Here is an 18,586-nt window from a genome sequence, read left to right on the forward strand (position 1 = left end):
CTGAGTGTACCAATCAGATCTTCAATCAGAGTCTTGCCCCACCCTTTCCCCTTGTCCATATAACATTCCTGGCTGAAGAAGAAGAAGGTGGATGAGAAGGAGAAGGAGGAGAAGAAAAATGAGCAAAGATGAACGAAGACAAAGAAGAGAACACAAAATGTAAGAAGACAGGAGCAAGAGAACAAAAGAAAAAGAAAAGAGAAGACAAGAACAACTGGTGCAAGCTCGCAGGCGCACAGGTGCGATCCACAAATGGGCGTTGCATATGTTGCGATTTTTGCAGAAAACTAAAATGTCTAGGCAACATTGGGGCGTGGCCTATATCACAGGATGCAACTCAATTAAAGGTTTTTAAAGGTGTGAGTTATCAGCCAAAACGCACTTATATTGATTATAGCGCCACCTGCTGGTGGACATTTTCTGTGCCTGACGTACATGCACCAGTCTCTACCTCTCCTGTCAATGTCACGTCCGTAGCTCTTACGATGTAGGTTGCAGTACCAGTTTTACCAACAGCATAAAAATACAAATCAGAGCTATTTAGATCCAGCATCGCTTGTACTGGAAAGAAAAAAACAAGAAGCGATAAGAAGAAAAAAGGGAAGATAAGAAGAGAAGAGAACAGAAAATGAGATTATAAGAACAAAGGAAGAGAAATAAAAGAACAGCCAAGAACAAAAATAAGAGAAGAAATAGAAAAGAAGAGGAGAGAGCCAAAAGAAAAGAAAAGAAAAGAGAGGAGGAAAAGAAATGGGTGTCGACAGCTACTGCAGATAAAGCTGGACAGATTTCTTATCGAACCCTCTCCTCTCCCTTTCTCCCCTCCTCTTCCACCTCTTCTGTCCGTTGGCAGAATGCTTATCACCAGGGCAACCCACTTATCACTACGGCAACCCACTCAATCACCGTGAGACACACAAGAAACCAGTCATTTCAGTGGTGGCAGGCCAGCTGCCATATCAGAACCTACATATCTTAACAGGCTCTCAGTAAATCAGCTTCTACTGCCACTACAGCCATCTGCAGGTCTCTCACACACACACACACACACCAACACACACACACACAGCTGCACCTCACAGAGCCTAGAAATCATAATAAAACTTCTGGAAACCTCTTTGGTTTTTGATGTGAGTGCAGTTGTCATGACCTGTCAGTACATAGAAAATTATTTCCATGTTCAATTATTTATGGGTGCAGCTTTGGTAGTCAAACCACCCATGACATTTTGTGTGATTGTAATCCTTTAGCTGCTTGGATGTGTTCAGAATCAACAAGTAGGACTAAGGAGCAATTTACCGTAATTAGCGTGGTGGACCTGCCTGTGTCTGTGACAACACATGAGTCATTACGTGGAAAGATTTCACCATTATGTGCTTCAGCGTTTGGCCCATGCTGCGGCCCACCTGCAGCCAGTTGTAAACATATGGAAAACACTGGCAGTCAAGTGAGGGTAAGCCAGCAACACAGTAGTGTCCTAATGAACAACATTCATGACAAATGAAAAGAGGCCGGACGCAAAAATATGTGGTCTAATGTATTCTCATTTTTTGACAAAACAATCCCAACTCAAGGTCTACTTACTAGCTTTCAGCCGTAATCACAGTCTTCACCACGGGGTGGAATCGGCTCAGCTGTCATTGAGGTTGATTTCATCTATAGCACTAAAGAAATGCTAGAAAGTGCACCTTGATTGGAATTGTTTTGCCAGAAAAGTAAATAAAATGGTCTAAAAAATGTCCAGTGTGTATCATTTAGGAGGATCTGTTGGCAGAAATGGAATATAATATGCATAGCTATGTTTTCATTAGTGTATAATCACCAATAAATAAGCATAACTCTGTTTTCGTTAGCTTACAATGAGCTGTTTTTATCTACTGAGGGTGCTCTGTCCTCTTCCACAGAGTCCACCATGTGAAACCACCACATTTGTACAGTAGCCCAAAACCCAAACAGTGGCTCTACATAAGGGGTGGTAATGTTCTTTGCACATTTCGCAACCACCATAATTTCTCTTTGGCGCTTGGAAGGAAGCGGGGGGACTGCACCGATTAATTGTGCAACAGAAATAGATAATCTGAAAAAATGGGTTGAGATCTAGTGACTGTGAAGGCTGTGGCGTATGATTCACATTAAACCATTAAGTGACTCCTCATGGTCGGTGTGGAAGCATTTATTAATGTTTCTCAACTCACTTATTCATGTTTTTCCTTGCATTTGTCACTTCCTCACTGACAGTAACAACATGGATTACTGACAGACTAACACAGGCTTTGACATGCTAAAATGGAGGAACAACTCATGAAACCAAAAAGTGTCTCACTCACATTATCATTCATTCAATGAAAGACTGCCTAGTTTCTTTCTTGGTCTTTTGGATTAGACTGCATGTAAATGACGCCCTCAAACTAGACACCAGGATTTATAATTTTCTATTAATTGTATAAACAAAAACAATAATAAATTCATACATAGGTGCTTATTTTAAATTCTTTTTTAAAAAAAGGAGAAAATCTTACTTTAAATCTGACGATAAAAGGCATTTTTCTTCTTCTTTTTTTTCCTATTATTACTCTGTGGGTCCACAAGCAGCAGCTCATTAACATTTTTTCTCTTACTTCGTATTACCAGGTGTCATTTCTGAGATTTAATTGCTGCCAAAGGACCTTCTTTCATGTAAACTATTTTTTTTTTTACAGGTTGAGAAAACTGCAACCATGAAAACATCACTCTAATAAATAAATAGACTACATTACATTACCAGTCCTTGACACCCCTTGACTCCTTGAATCCAGGTTGCCTTCATTCTCCAGGAGCATGTTCTGTGAATGTGCTGTGAATTACGAGCACAGCATCAGGGATATGCCCCTGTGATGTGAAGCTGAATAGCTGCTCGCAGACTCATATATAGAAGGAAAACATCCACTGCTCTCTGGATTGAAACCTCTGCACAATACGCCACAGCATACTTCAGCGTCATTGTTGGAGGTGTTATTGTTGTCAGCTCTTTTTATGGACTACAATAAGCACGTCCACATCGGTGTTTAGAGAAGTGTTCACATATTTTTATGTAAGGCTCCAGCCTTTCCACCAAAAAGATGATTTCTGATGAGAGGCAAAGAGAGAGAGAGAGAAATCTCAGGGAAAGAAGGAAATGTGCTGGAAAGTAACACAACACAAAATCCGTCCCTGAGTTTGCCTTTGCCTTTTGTTGTTGTTGTTATTGTTGTTCGAGTACAGTGAAGACTGTCAAGGCATTATCTTCTCAAAGAATGTGGAGAAATAGGAGCAGAGAATGGGAGGCAGGACTGGAATCTGTTATAGATTATTGATTTTCTACCTAAAACTACTGTCACTCAAGTTGTCTCCTTGCCTGCTTTTGATGATGATATTTATAGTTTTTTTTTATCTTAAGGAGTGCTACATTTCTCCTTGGTTTGAAGTTAATTTCTTGTATTTAACGAGGTACTTTGGTGTCTGATCTGCTTGCCAGACAAGAACATTGACAGTGTTCACTTTGCAATTTTAGCACAAGCTTCGGCAACTACTGGTTCGGGTTAGGGACATACTCTATGTATGGCAAATAAACTAAAAGAATTGGTTAAAGTTAGGGAAACTTCAATAATGGTTAATAAAAAAGTGAATCTACTGACTACTGCATGAAGAACAGACACGCCCATCCACCACCTCCACACCGTTACTCTCCACCTCTCGGTATTGGACATAAATCGTGAGGTGCAGAATCATCTAACATGGACGCACTTCCCAGTGATACTGAGCTAGTTCGGCTATGCATCATTCTTGTCATATGAAGGACCACTGATAAATTAAAAAATCAAGACTGCACATTATTCTTTCTTTACATCACAACTTTTCCTCATTTTATATTCTTAGCCATTACATTCTCCCCTCTCCTCATAAAGATGATTTACTGATTTGTTTTGACCAGCTATGCTCTTCTGTTTTTAAAACTGTTGTCCCCTCTTCTGTTAGTGAACCCTCACTGCTGAAATGACAGCAGCATGGCCTAAAAAGGAACGCAGAAGGGCCAAACCTAGGTGGGATAGCACTAAATGTCATGTCCATTAACTTTTAAAAGACTTAACAACCTCATAAAACATCAGAGCTGCAAGACATGAATACCATCCTAATCTGTTTCTGTCAATCTGCACTCAGCTGATTTTCTTAGTGCTTTCTAACTCTTGTGTTGATTTTAGCTTTATGTGTCTATTTGTTTAATTCCTTGTTATCTAACAAGTGAGTGGTCTCTCTGTATAGGAAATTCGCACAATAGCATCTACTGCCCACAGACACAGGAGCCATCTGGCCTTTTTGGTTGGTCTGTACCCACATTTTTTCTTGCCTATGTGCTGCATTGTGTTTCACATATACAACTGTAAGAGCACACTACAGGAAAGGATGGAGCAGAGACACACAGTCACACAGACAGATATGTACATTTATTGGCTACTCACACTGTGCAGTATATTCACGCATACGCCAAGGAGACAGAAGTTAGAGAAGGAAAGATGAGAGCAGTGGAAAAAATACTAAAACAGGAAGACAGAAAAGGGCAAAGAGAAACACAACCCGATAGACGGTCATTCCAGCCAAACAAATGAACAGACGGAGAGACAGACAGACAGAGCGGGAGACAGATGAAGGCCGAGTGCACCAGTGCTGTGGAGTGACCAGCAGAGGTCTGGTAATCCATCTGCTGTCATTTCCACAGCACATGGGGGGAAAGGCACCTTTTTCTCAGGACAGCTGGTTTCAATTATTAACATTTATATATTTGGATCATTTAGCAGATTTTAGCCACAGAAAACTCAATGATTGGTAGAAAAAGTTTACATTTTTTTATATTTACATGAATAAGCAACGTAATCTTTAGGAAGAGTTGTAAAAGGGAATTAAACAAGAGTGGTGAGTTTATGGCTTTTATAGGGTGTTGTAGCGTTTTAATCATCCTTAACAAACAACTGAGTGGGAGTGTTTTAATTCCTGCAGCTGTTTCAACCCCAACATTTTTGCTGAGTGACACAGTGGACAAACACATTTTGCACAAGCATGGGGACTGCAGTCATTTTTAGTAAAGTTTTGCATAGGTCAGTAGGAACAGTGTCTTCCAGCCTTTTTGAGAGGAGCTCCAGCAGTAAACAGTCCACAGAGTGAAACAGAGCGAGAGACATACGCGGGTGGCCTGAGAGATCAGTGTCAGCCCGAGGGCATCGTTGGGCACTTCCTCTGCTTTGTGCCTTGCTCATATGTCTCTCAGAAATGTTCAGACAGACAGAAGCACAGACAGTCGCACATGCATGCAAGCACACAGACAGATGGAGGCTCGTAATAAAGAGGAGGAAAGACAGCGTGAGAGAGTGAGAGGCAAAAGATAGCGAGAAAGAACGACAGAAAGAGCAAAAGGCCAGCAGTTCGGCCAGAATGAGAGGTCTTTTGGTGTATCACTGTTAGCCCTGGGGCATTGTTTGGCACCCCTGCTCCACCATGTCCGCCTCCTCATATGTCACTCTGCCAGGGGGTCCCCTGCCCATCCCTCCAGGGGCCCTGCTTTAACTGTGCTAATGCCAAAAATAACTTCTGCTAATGGAAGGGAGGCAGAGGGGACGGATCAATAGGAGTTATCAATGACATTGTTAGCTTCCTGCAAGCTAACTTATTGTTTGCGTCCTGTGCGTCCCGACTGCCCTGAGCTATTTTTGACCAGATCACTTGCTCTGTCAACAACTGAGCAGGCACAATACTTCAAGATTCATGTTGTGGCTTATTAGGGAAAACATCAGATTACATTTCAATTGAGGGCTATAAAGCTTTTCTGACTGCTATTATTGTGCATTTCATAAATTTATATCAGACATTAAGATTCCTCTATGTTCTCACTTTACAGTAACAAACTGGATCTGACTGGACTTATTACCCCGAAGGCTGGAACAATCTGGGTTTCATTTGTTTACTTGGGTCAAGCTCAAGCTCGAAATTATTACTGAATGTCTGCCAGACTTGTGTTTTTGAAAACCTACAAACCCTAAAGGCTGAGTTTGGACAGATTTTTCTTCAGAGAATCAGCGCAGGTCAAGTTGTAATCTGACCCTGTTTATGAAGAGAAGAGGAATCCAAAATAGAGAGACTTAGAAGAAGAGGGGAAGAATAAAGCATCAATTAGCTGCTAATATTTATACATTCAAGCTTGTTAAACACTTCCATATGTAAATAAATACCGCTTGTGGTCTGTAGCAGTGACAGCGAGCTTACTGGTTAGCTTGACATTACACTTATGTTGTAAATAACTGCTGTACGCACTGTCGCATAGGTATCAATGTTTTTCTGGTTTGTAGATGCATCCCTTATGGGAGTACTTAATTTCTTTGCAACGTAAACAAAGATGCAACATTTTCTCATAAATTTTTCCCAACCAAATCTGTGGAAAATGTATTTTATTGCTCATAAAAATGTGATTACTGCTGTTGTGGTTGGGTATTTTAGTGCAGGTTTCCAAAAGCCCTGGAAGAATTTCTTCCTTGACGACCGAAATATGATGATTCAGACAAAAAGGAAATTAAATCTGCTGTCTAACAGCAGGTCACGGGTGCTATAGGACATAGTGCAGATGGACTTTTTTTTATTGTGACACATGCAGTGAATGAGAATCACTTATGTCATCCTTGTGTTGAGTCCCTCAGTATAATACCTCCCTGCTTCTATAATGTCCTGCACCGTGACCTTTCTACACCTACAAGCAAATATCTCAGATGACTGTAACCAGTCTATAAGATGACATAACCAATCACACGGCACACAACAAACACCACTCTGTGGTTTCGCTCTCCTCCATCTGGCAGCTTATCTTTGCATCATGTGAGAAAAACCCCTACAGCACAGAGATAACGTCAGCCTGTTTAGCGTCGGTGGCTTTTTCCTGGCACCCAGCAGAAACCAAACTACATTTTTAAGCCCTCTATAAAAACGGGGCTTTGATTGTGCAGCATGCGTTCATTTGGTCATTTGTTTGCTTGCTCACGTGTAAGACATTGTAGCTTTTTACGCTGCAAAGTGTCTAGGGAAATTATGATAAACAGATATACACTGCGTAAGTGAAATACAGTATGTGCAGCATCTTCACTGTAGCCTGGGAAAGTTCACATAGCAGCAGGTATATATTACTGATTACTGCAGTGCTTCTGGTTAATGCATACATTTTATTCTTTGTGCAGTTATTCTCACAGGTTTTAACAACAAGCTTTCTCCAGTTGTTCATCCCCAGCACCTCCGCTCAGAACTGACAAAACACTTAGCACATTTGCTATTGTAATACCACATTGTATACAGTATAGATCCTGTACTTAAACACACACACAACCATGCACATACATAAAAACAGATGTCTAGGGCATGTGCAAAACACATGAGAACTCACAAAATCAAAACAAAGATTTGGAAAAATCTTTGTAGAGGAAACTGTTAGGATTACTGTTTTCCCCCGTACTCTCCGCTACAGCTTGTGAATGACTTTTCCAGCAGTTCCTTACTCTATACGTGTGTGTGTGTGTGTGCTGCTCGTCGGTGTGTGTGTGTCCTCACCACAGTTAGGTAGTACCAGTGTGGACAGAAGCTTGCGTCCTCCTCCATCCTCAATGCAGCGCAGCTCCTGAGTGTCTGCTTCCTCTCCTAACCACAGCTTGATCCACATGTTCTCACAGGAACAGTGCAGAGGGTTCCCTGACAGGATCCTACACACACACACACAAAGTTAAGAACAAAGAGTAACTGAAATTTTGAAAAAAACTAAGCAATAGCTTGAATAATGTGGTAACTGATGCAGCACAGTGTGCCTCAAAGAAATAGTTCAAATAGTGTGTGAAATATGCTTGTTTGTTTTTTTTGGAGAGAGCTGTAGGATTTAGATTGAGACAACGCTCATATCTGTCCATCAAATATGCAGCTACCTCCAGCAGCTGGTTAGCTTAGCTTAGCATAAAAGACAGGAAACAGCTAGCTGGACTCTGTTGAAATGGTTAAAGGTCCAGTGTGTAACATTTAGGAGCTCTATTGGCAGAAATGAAATATAATATTCATAGGCACATTTTCATTAGTGTATAAGAATATAAGGATCGTTGTGTTAATGTTACCTTAGAATAAGACGTTTTCATCTACAGAGTCTGACATATTAAACTGCTACGTCTCTGCTACGTCTCTAGTGGAAGATTTTCAGACTCATGGTAACTCAATTTCCACATGGAATCCAAAAATCGATTGAACAGTACTAAACTGCATTGAACCATTGGAAAATGTTGGAATTCGCTCTTTAGAAATACAAAGTGTGTACATTTGTCCACATAATTTCCATGCCTCGATGTCCTGCAGTGCAATGTGAAAGTTACTGCTATATTAAAGTAGTGGAAGACTGAGTAAAGGGTATGTTTGCCTTTACTGAGAAATGTCATATAGCCAATCACACTGAGCGCTGGTGTTTAATTGTCACTTGCCGACCCTACCTCAGCTAATCTCAGTCTCCGTTGTGGCATAAATGGAAATAAAACATACTAAGCTGCAGGCAGCAGTTAACCCAACACCAAACTTCAAAACCAGCCATTGAATATGCTGTATGTATATGTTTATCTACAGACTGTGGCGATAACTGGTAAACCCGAGAGAGAGAGAGCCAGGAACAGAGTGACAGACAGACAGAGAAATGGACAGGCTGATAGAGAAGGCTGCACTGAACTCACAGATAAGAGATGTTGAGGTGCCTGAATATCCTCCAGGACAGTGATGACAGGTTGTTATCTTTCAGATTCCTGGAAATTAAGTCAAACATCGGGGAATGAGATTATAATGCCAACAAAACATCAGGTTGACGTTACAGCATCTGACAGCACATTTCTACGTGCAGCAATAAGCCTGCATTATTACTTCTCATTAAAAGTTTTCCCCTCTAAGGATTGTGATAATTAACCTTAAAGTGGTACATTTTATCTGTATAATAAGTATCAAACTTTAATTATGTTGACGGGATTCCAAGATCAATTATAAATCCTGTTCAGTCTGAACCTGGACTGGACTTTTCTGCCATAACAGGGTTTGATTTTTTCTCTCTAGTTAATTTTCTCCTCATAATCTTACAAATAAATCTCCTTTACATTATGATTTCAACAATAAATACTAGAATTAATTAATTAAATTACAACACAGCTACATTTTCAGAAGATGAGACGTCTTTAACAGTTTTGTGCTCAAGTGAATCAAACAAAGGAAGCCGTACAGTGGATAGCATCAGTTTTTACTTACAGATACTGTAACTTGATGTTGTTCTGAAAGGCCAGCTTTGATACGTATGTTAGCCTGCTGTTGGTCACCGTTCTGATACAAAAACAAACACAACGGCATCATTGTCACCACGATCTGTACAGTTATCAACATAAACAACAGCAAAAACATGAATTCAGGGTCCTGATCAGCTTCCATGAAGTCTGAGAAAATCTATTTGGCACCAGTTTCAATGTTCAAGTCATGCCAAAAGAGGATAGACACCAGTAAAATTACTTTTTCACCACCTGGTAAATACCTTATCATTCATTTAAAAAGCTTAAATAGATTACACAACATAGGTTAAGTTACACAAGCCAATAGTAAGAGTGATCATAACTGCATAACTTTGTTCCCATTGAAAAAAACAATTATTGTTTCATCCGGTTTGCCATTGAAGTGACATTTAAAACAAATGATGCCAGCAAACACTATCTATCTGAAGATAATGTACACCCACTATTTAAACTCAGCACTAAACTCTTCTTAACTCACTTTTTCTTAACTGATTTGTTGTCATTTCTTTTAATTGTCTTATCTTGTTTAATATTTTTTATTTACTTTCATTATTTGTTTTTACTGTAAATTACTCTGTAACTTACACTGTAGTAGTTTTTATCAGACAATCTGTATCAAACATCAACAGACCATCTTTCCTTAAAATAAATTAAAAATACAAAATAAAGACTTCACTAATCCATGGCTGTCTATGCAAATTGCACCAATTAAAGATCTTTCGAGTCTATTTTCTGCCACAGTGCAACGCCTGCGATTTTATTTTTTTATATATATATAAACATAACAGATGTCGCAATTAATGCAAAGCCTCTTCGACTGTTTTAAAAGTCAGGTGCCTTTAATGTTCCTTCATACTGTGAATCACTCAGCATTGTTAAAACCAGGTGCAGAGAGTGTGTGTTCTTCATCAGCTGACATGAGGCTGTTATACAACATCATTATCTGATATGAAAAGTTGGTTTAACAGATGTTCTGTGACTGATTGATCTCGTCTGACATGACTGAGACAGTGTCAAGATTTTCATTTCAACCATGTAAAAAACAAGGCACTTGACAAATGATTACTGTGAAACTATTAAAACTGTGAAATAGGATTATCATATTGGTATCATTCAAAATATTAACTGCAGCGAGTGTAATTGTGTGTAAATTGTTTCTCAGGGACAGTTGTCCTTGATTGTGGCTCAAACATTCATCCTGCCTGCATTTAGAGTTCCGCTCCCTCCAGGTCCAACCACAATTAAAAGCATATACACTTGTAGTGCGTAACTTGCTTGGTACTAATCTGTCTAGCAAAAGGGATATTGGCTGGAAAATTAGGTAGTGTCTACTTAACAGATGATTATGTTGCAAGAGAGTGCTGCTTGGTAGACAACTCTGTTTTAGATTAAGACATAAAATGAGACACAGATGCAACTACAAAACACCCAAGGACACAGCAGGGTTTAAAAGCAACATATGTGGACAGAGTATAGTGCCCTAAGCAAAGAAGGAGGAGTATCAATAAAGGCAAAGTAAATCAATATTTTGTATGCAGTGGACCATAACAAGCAAATTACATACGTATAAATGTATGTATACATAATGAAATGGTTCTTCTTTCTGCCTTGCTGCCAATATTTAGGCACACATAGATGATGTGGTTGACAGAACAGCCACAGAATATAAAAATATATGACATAAAACACTTTTTTTTGGTGTAAATTTGCCAATTAACAATAGCTCCAAATCGGAGCCAAACGTGTTGTCTTGGTAATTTGAGCCATAAAAGACTTACAGGTTCCTGAGATTCTTGTAGTAGTGCAGGTCTTTGTCGTTAATGGAGGAGAAGCTGCTCTGGTTGGCGATGTAACTGTCAGGACATACAAGTGAGTGTAGTAGTGAGTGAGGGAGGGAAGCAAAAACAGAGGCATTTCAACAAGACAAAGGAACATAATAAGCCCATATAATTAGTTCAGAATTAAAAAATGAACTCCTGAAGGAATACAGCTGATAAATGGGACACAGGGGCAGCTGGTGATTTTTAAAAAGTAGAAACAGACAGAGATCTCCCTTGTCTTTTTCCTCAGCTGCGCTTGAGCAAGGCACTTGACCTGTTTTAAGGGCCATCAGGAGGAGATTGTGGGCAAAACCTGGCTGGGAAAACCATGGGAATATGTGCTTTTCAAATATCACAGCTTTGGGATCAGACGTCTGAGAACATTTAGGTGAACTGATCTCACCTAGAGGGAACATGCTGTAACAGTCGCAGCAGAGCTCTTTCTCTAGAGAATCACCGTGTTTGTCTAAATCACAAAGTCATTCAATTATAGTTTTTCATGTGTTCGATGCATAGGATCCGACTGGGAAATAAAACATCTCTAATTAGATTTATTGATTTCCAAGATCTTTAACATGGCTATAGTTGTGAACGGTCTTCAGTCTAAGGTTGTTTTTTTCGTTGCAAATCACTTCAAAAACAACATGATACGTTGGATTTTATATCTCTCGTCTCTGAATTTACACCAAATTACATTTTAGTCGGTGCGAACAAAAAGGATGAGGATGTGAAAGACAACACATAACCCTTAAAAATATTTTAATGGGGTATCCTGGTGGCCTTGGGGGTCATATACTATGTTATCCCAACATCCGCCGTTTGAGTCTGCATGTCACCTCTCGTCTCTCTCCCCTTATTTCTTGTCAGCTTCAATATTTAAAGAAGCTGCAGAGTTTTAACGTTTGTCAATGGTTTAAACACTGAACACCTAAACCCTTTCTGTGAAAAGCAGCCTCACCACACGTTTCACACAACTACTTTCATTAAAAAGTGAAAATCCCTGACAATTGTGACAGAAAACTTAAATGTTTTTAATGTAATCTACCATAAATCACACCTTTGGCATTAGTAAACAAATAAATAAATCAGCTAAAAGCAGACAATATTCCAGTTCAAGGAAGATGAATAATAATCACCATCACCAAATACTAAGAGCATGCACACACGTCCATCTCTGCTTTCTCTTCAGGTTTCATGAACTCTTCAATGCAGGGAGGAGTTAAGCTTGGTGTTACTACACCCACATGTGTCCATTAGCTGAAATCTACTATTTTTTTCTTGTGTTAATGTTTATTTAAGAGCCAACACCCACAAAATACCACCAACATTATCAATACTGAGGCTATTAGTCCAAAGAATATTGTGACTTTTGTGTCATTTAGTACACACAAAGCCTCAATTAGGTCTTCTTGAGGATATTTTCTTAGCAGATGGGAACTAAATATGATTAATTTTATACTCAACACATCCATACATAGGGCAGAAATCAACAAAAACAAGTCAATATTTAAGATTTTGAACCCTTCTAGGAATTCATTGACATTGAGAGCCCATTATATTCTCGTAAAAGTGTGTGTTTTGAGTTCAGATGTCATGAAAAATCAGGATGTTTAACAAATTAACAGAAACAGGGGGCACGATAACCCGGATCTCCTCGGATTTTTGGCAAGGTCGTTTGGAATTAGACGTCGCACGGTCATCAGTAATTTGTCTGTTTACATTAGCCAAGCACTCCGTGAATGCTTTTCACCAGATTGCTGGCTCATTTAAACTGCGTCCAAGGCTTCTCCAAGTTCATCTCTGACAAGTCATTATCAACAAGGCCGTTTATCTTTGCCAAGAAAGATATCGCAGCAATTAAATATTTTAATATCCTGTGTAATTGCTGTCAGATATCAGCGCTTAGACACGTCTCAATTTATTCCAAGGCCAAATGACGTTAGGGCTATATTAAATGGCAGTGTAAAATAGGGAGGAGGGGGGGTACAGTACATTTCAAATGCACACTGAGATTTTGTGTCATGTTGAATTATCCCAGAAAAGGAGCTTCCAGTCTTCAAATACAGTGTACAAGTGTTGACTCTCACTAAAAAAAACGCTTCTTTGTTTTCACTTGAACATCGATTTTTCTCTTCGCTTCTGTGGTTCATTTAAATACACTCATATAAGCCATCTTGGGAAGTGTCTAGTGCTAATATTTGGACAGTGGTGTCTGGTGTGCGTGTCTCCGTCCACACACACACACACACACACACACACATACACTCACACACGTGGGCACGCGCACGCGCCCGCACACAGACAGGGCTTTGTCTGATTGTCAGAATAAAGTCTATCAGCCTCAACACTGCTTTTTATTTTTATTTTATTTTATTTTTATTCCACGCTGCTGTTGAAACACTGATGTGCCCCCGTGAAGGCAACGAGTCTGTTACGCAATGTAGGTTACACATGATGCGTCTGAGCCGAATAAACGAAAAGGACTTCAATTTATATCCGAGCTGGTGAATCTGTGACTTCGCCTCGAATTCATGCAAGAGATTAAGATTCAGAGCAAAATAAAAAATAGACACAATCTGAACCGGTTCTGTCTCTTTCCGGGCGCATCGTGTCTGTCAGCTCCAGACACAACTGAGGGATACATGATGGCATTCCTTTATTTGGAAAGTGTTGGAAAATGCAGCCAGTGTGATAAAAGCGGAATATATATGAAGATTTAAGGAAGAAGTGGTGCTTATGAGAGACACTTACATGTCGGTGATGTTCTCCATCTCCGCCTCGCTCTGCAGGACGGGGAAAGCATTGATACCCCGCTCCGGGTCCACGCAGGAGATCCTGGTGCTGCTGCAGGAGCAAGAGGACGGGCATGCTTCCGCGGACAACCACGGGTCTCCCGAACCCACTGCCACCCCGACTACCACGACCCACCACCACCACCACCAGCAACGCCACGACCCAGACCCTCTCCCCGGCGAGGAGAGAGCCCCGCTCCAGGGTCTCAAGGCGCTCATCTCGGGTGCCAACTTCAGCTATAAGGCTCGCTGAACAGCCCCACGGCCCGGCCCAGGGTGGCTTGGGATCAGCCCCGTTTCAGCCAATCAAGGAGAGGAGAAATAAAGTAAAATCCCGATGCTGAGGTGGGTACAGGCGGCGCAGCTACAAAACCATCGGCGGTGACAACAGTGACAGACAGCGAGAAGGGAAAAAAAGAAAACAGGAGAATGTGTGTGTCGTCCCCTTTCCTGTGTGTTTCTCCAGAATCCCCCGTCAGTCAGTCAGCCAGTCAGTCAAAATCACACTGCCACACTGACGGGTGTGTGCCAAGGAGGATCTCTCTCTCTCTCTCTCCTCTCTCTCTCTCTGTCTCTCTATCTCACCCCCTTTCTCTCTCTCTCTCAGCTGACACGCACCGACCGGAGCCTCCCAGACACTATGTTCTCTGTGTGTGGATGATTTCTCGACTGAGAGACGGGTGGTGCTGCTCGGTTTGGTGGGTGGTTACAGACTGAATGACAGTCAGGATGCGCGCCGCCGTTCCCGCGCGGCGCAGGGATGAAGGCTGAAAGGAAGAGGCACCATGGTACCATCGGCATCAAAGCACATCATGCGTACCGTGATACCTCATTGATCCCCCCTCCTCTCCCTTAGGGAAATGCTCCTTGCTCTGTTTGCAGGACGGTCTGGGGGAAGGGTCAGGTGCAGAGCAGAAGGGTTTCTTGCTCAAGGGCACCTCAGCGAGGTCTTTGACAGGGCTGCGTAAATCCGTGGTTTCTGGTTCAATCACCAACCCCTGCTCATGCGTTTTAATTTTTTGGGCCGTCAGGGGTTAAAGTTCCTATCTGTGCCAGGCTTTGCCGGCCTTGCCTTGAGTTGTGAACGAGGTGTGAGCGTCCTTGTCTGACAGGGAGAGAGAGAGAGAGTGGAGAGGTGGAGAAGGTTCCTGCGTTGAAGAGGTTATTTAATTTATCTGCTAGCTGGCTTCACATTATGTGCGTAAATGAGATATAAGGGGCTATCAATTTACAGGCTCTAATTGGTATAATCATTCTCATCATCACCGCCGTCGTCATTATAATCATCATTATCATCTGGTTGTTATGCTGCATGTTTCACAAGTAGACCTGTATACAGTTAATCAATGAAAAACAAAGCGGTCTGAGGAAGACCTTATTTTGAATCCAGTCTTATTTGGGGATAGGTAATAGGAATTAATATGTGGGGGGGTAATTCAAATACAAACATCCTGCTATGTCCCAATAAACAACATGTTATAACATGTTTAGTTATCCTATTGGCCTTTTTCAATGCCAAGGCAGCTGATGGGAGCTTCCACTGTAAATACAACTGGACAGAAGGGTGGATGTAAAGCATCACATGAGAGAGTGAGAGACCAAGAGAGAAAGAGGGAGCAATCACCAATCATCAAGTCTTTAGCTGGCGTGTACTAGACCAAGCGTCACCTTATTAAATCATTAGGCCATATTTCATAATCATATGGGGCTCCCAGCCAAACCAGACCTGAATCAATAATCTGTCATCTTAGAGTGGAGGCTATAGGGCTGCATGCCAGTCACTCTGCTGCTATTGAATGCATTTTCTAACGCAAGAGTTGATCTGTCTTTTACGCTGTACAGCCACTGAGGAGGTATTTCTCCTCAGTCTTTCACCTTGTACGTGAGAGACAGAGAATGACAGCACATCTGCCTGTGAGCAGCAACAACACACCACGGCTGTGAGGAGTCCTCTCCTCTCCTCTTTCTCCCTCTCTCCAATGTCCTGTCCCCATGTGCAGCTCTAATATGACGTTTGTGCTGACGCACAGGCAGTGCTGCTGAATAGAGGAGTGTAATTATTGAGCCCTGTCTGTGTCTGAACCAATCTGGTGGATGCCTGCCTCAGAAACTGGGGTGCACGCATTCTGCACAGAGCAGGGTGAGCGTACCAATTAAAACGTCTCACAAACATAATATTCTAATTACTCATCATTCCTTTTGAAATTTGACAGAGGTTGTAACCGGTGTTAAAGGTCTTTGACATTTTAAACATGTAATCACCCCCTTGAACCATCTGTCATCCACAGACAAAGCATCGGTCACGATGTGTTTCATCCAACACTGTGAACGTATTATGGTATGCCCCGCTTATTTAGCTTGTGCCAATTATGCAGCATGTTTGACGTGTTAAGTGTAAAACAGAAATCACCACTTTTCATCACCAACTTTTTATACAGACACACTGACTGGATGCTGCCACTGATGACATTTAAGGCAAAAATGAAGCATTGCCAACTAAAACTGTGAACAAAGCTATTTGGTTTTATTTTTTAACTGACATAGCAAAGTCTCTTGTTAATTAGACAAGGTTTTAATGAATTTGTACAACAATGTCAGCATCTGCAAACATATACGAGTGATTCCTCAGCATCAGACGCTTTCCTGGAGTTAGTCCACTGACAATGAATTGTAAAAAATATTTTTTGGAATAAGCTCTGGCTCACTGACAATGTAGCCATATTTAAAATGACCATGAGGTGCTGTGTGTCCTGTAAGAGTCATTTGTCCATATGGAAGAGCTCTAGGGTTTATTTCAGATCATACAAAATAAAATTAGATCACAAATAAAACCTGCGATGTAGTGTAACTACAAATTGATACAAATACGTTTAATTTAATTCAAAAAGTGGATTTTCTCTTTCATGTTGAAAACTTTATTGATTCCGTTGGTCACATGGTTTGTGTATAGGCCTATGTTTTTTCATGACGTCACTCAGCTCCCCTAGCAACGTGACATCTTACTGTAAAGATCGTTTCCTCCGGCTGTGTGATCACTGTTCCTTTATGCTTGATGACAATCAAGTTGTTTTTATGGTCACAATTACCTGTGGTGGTGTCGGTTTTGTCATTACACTATGGCTGCAACTATTATCTTCATTTCATCTCTTAATGGTTTAGTTTAAATATAATGTAACTATAATGTTAGATTATTGTGGAAAATCATCACATATTCCCAAAGATTTTAAAGTTACAATGATATAAGAAACAGTGAATTTAAGGCCCTTCTTTATCAATTTAATCCTTTAATGATGAATAAATTATCAAAAATTCTTCCATATTTTTTCAATCTAATTAATCGATTTATTTAGCCAGACACCACAATCACCTGTTGTTACATCACAATCACCTGTTGTTGCGTCACAACCGTTTATCAGCATATATTTATTAATGATAATCGCTTCAGGTTCACACAAGGTAAAGAAAAAGAACATAACATTTATCAAATCCTGTTTATGATTTATTCATGTGGGCCTCTAAAAATATATAAAAAGGGTTTATATCATGCTTTACCCCAAAGCTATGAGTAACAGAGAGAAAAGGTCATGATTGGGACACTAGAGTATATGCAGAAACAACCACAAAGTTAATCCAGGGTGCAGTGTTTTTCTTCTTTTATTAACTGTGAGGGGTTTTGGCACATGATGCATGGATAAACAAGCCTCAGTCAGACAAAATTTTCCCAGCTCTGTCTTTCCAAATTCTTGGCTTTAGCTTGATTAATGGTTTTAACATGTGGATTGGCTACATCTAGTTGATGGTAGATAAAAGTCTTCAGTGGGCCCATGTGTCCTTAGTGAGAAGAATAAGTGTTTGATTTTTTTCCATTTAAAAAATGACTGAATGATACTCTCTTTTCTGAACTGAACTGTTGCCCCATTCCCATGAGACAGGGTTTGGAAATCCCACAGAACAAATGCAAGACAGATGACTGTCCTTCTGCATCTGAAAGGGAGGAATGTCTTAAAATATGACTTATTTTTTAAGCTTTTACAAACAAGCTAGTCAAATTACAGTAATCTTTGTGTTTCCCATTACCAAGGTTATGGTCTACTGTAATTGCAGGTAATATGTTGTCTAGTTTTATAATCTTAATTGTTTTGTTATGATAATCCCCTGTTTACTATATGTTTGTTTACAAAGCACATCATATCCTAGTGTGTCACCCAATATATGTGCATATAAATATTGTCATGTGGACTCACATGGACCTGTTATAACCTCTGCATACTATGTGTATAGTCCTGAGAAATTATACACTAGTGCTCTCTAGTGGCTGCTGGGATGCTTAAGATACATGAAACATCATTGTGTCATTTGCACACGCTACATCCATATAGAAATAATATAAGTAAGTAAAATCCTGTTATTGAGGAGAGAGACAGAGTGACTACTACTATACATGTACAAGAATGTTGTTGGGGGAGGAAAAGAAAAAAATGACTAATGATAAACATAGGATATGAGGCTATTGAGTCCAGTTTTGGAGAGTTTGCACCAAAAATGATTCCTGTTTGTAACTGAACAGCCCCTACGTGACTCAATTGTATACATTAAATTCATGCATGTGTGCATTTGTATGTGTTTGTGTGTGTGT

The 18,586-nt window shown here is 40.4% G+C and overlaps 1 protein-coding gene across 1 annotated transcript in view; it reads right to left on the reverse strand.

The window, feature by feature from the left end:
• Nucleotides 1-14,673, reverse strand: part of ntrk2a (neurotrophic tyrosine kinase, receptor, type 2a) — a gene marked incomplete in the record, with an annotated part of 99,306 nt that extends 84,633 nt beyond the window's left edge. Inside the window, 5 exon segments of the mRNA XM_035658227.1 lie at nucleotides 7,597-7,745; nucleotides 8,745-8,813; nucleotides 9,304-9,375; nucleotides 11,117-11,191; nucleotides 13,910-14,673. Of these exon segments, the coding sequence (XP_035514120.1) occupies nucleotides 7,597-7,745; nucleotides 8,745-8,813; nucleotides 9,304-9,375; nucleotides 11,117-11,191; nucleotides 13,910-14,169 (625 nt within the window).
• Between the last annotated feature and the right edge of the window lie 3,913 nt (nucleotides 14,674-18,586).

Source organism: Morone saxatilis, unplaced genomic scaffold (genome assembly GCF_004916995.1).
Source record: "Morone saxatilis isolate NCDOM2014 unplaced genomic scaffold, NCSU_SB_2.0 Contig16, whole genome shotgun sequence".
NCBI lineage: Eukaryota > Metazoa > Chordata > Actinopteri > Moronidae > Morone > Morone saxatilis.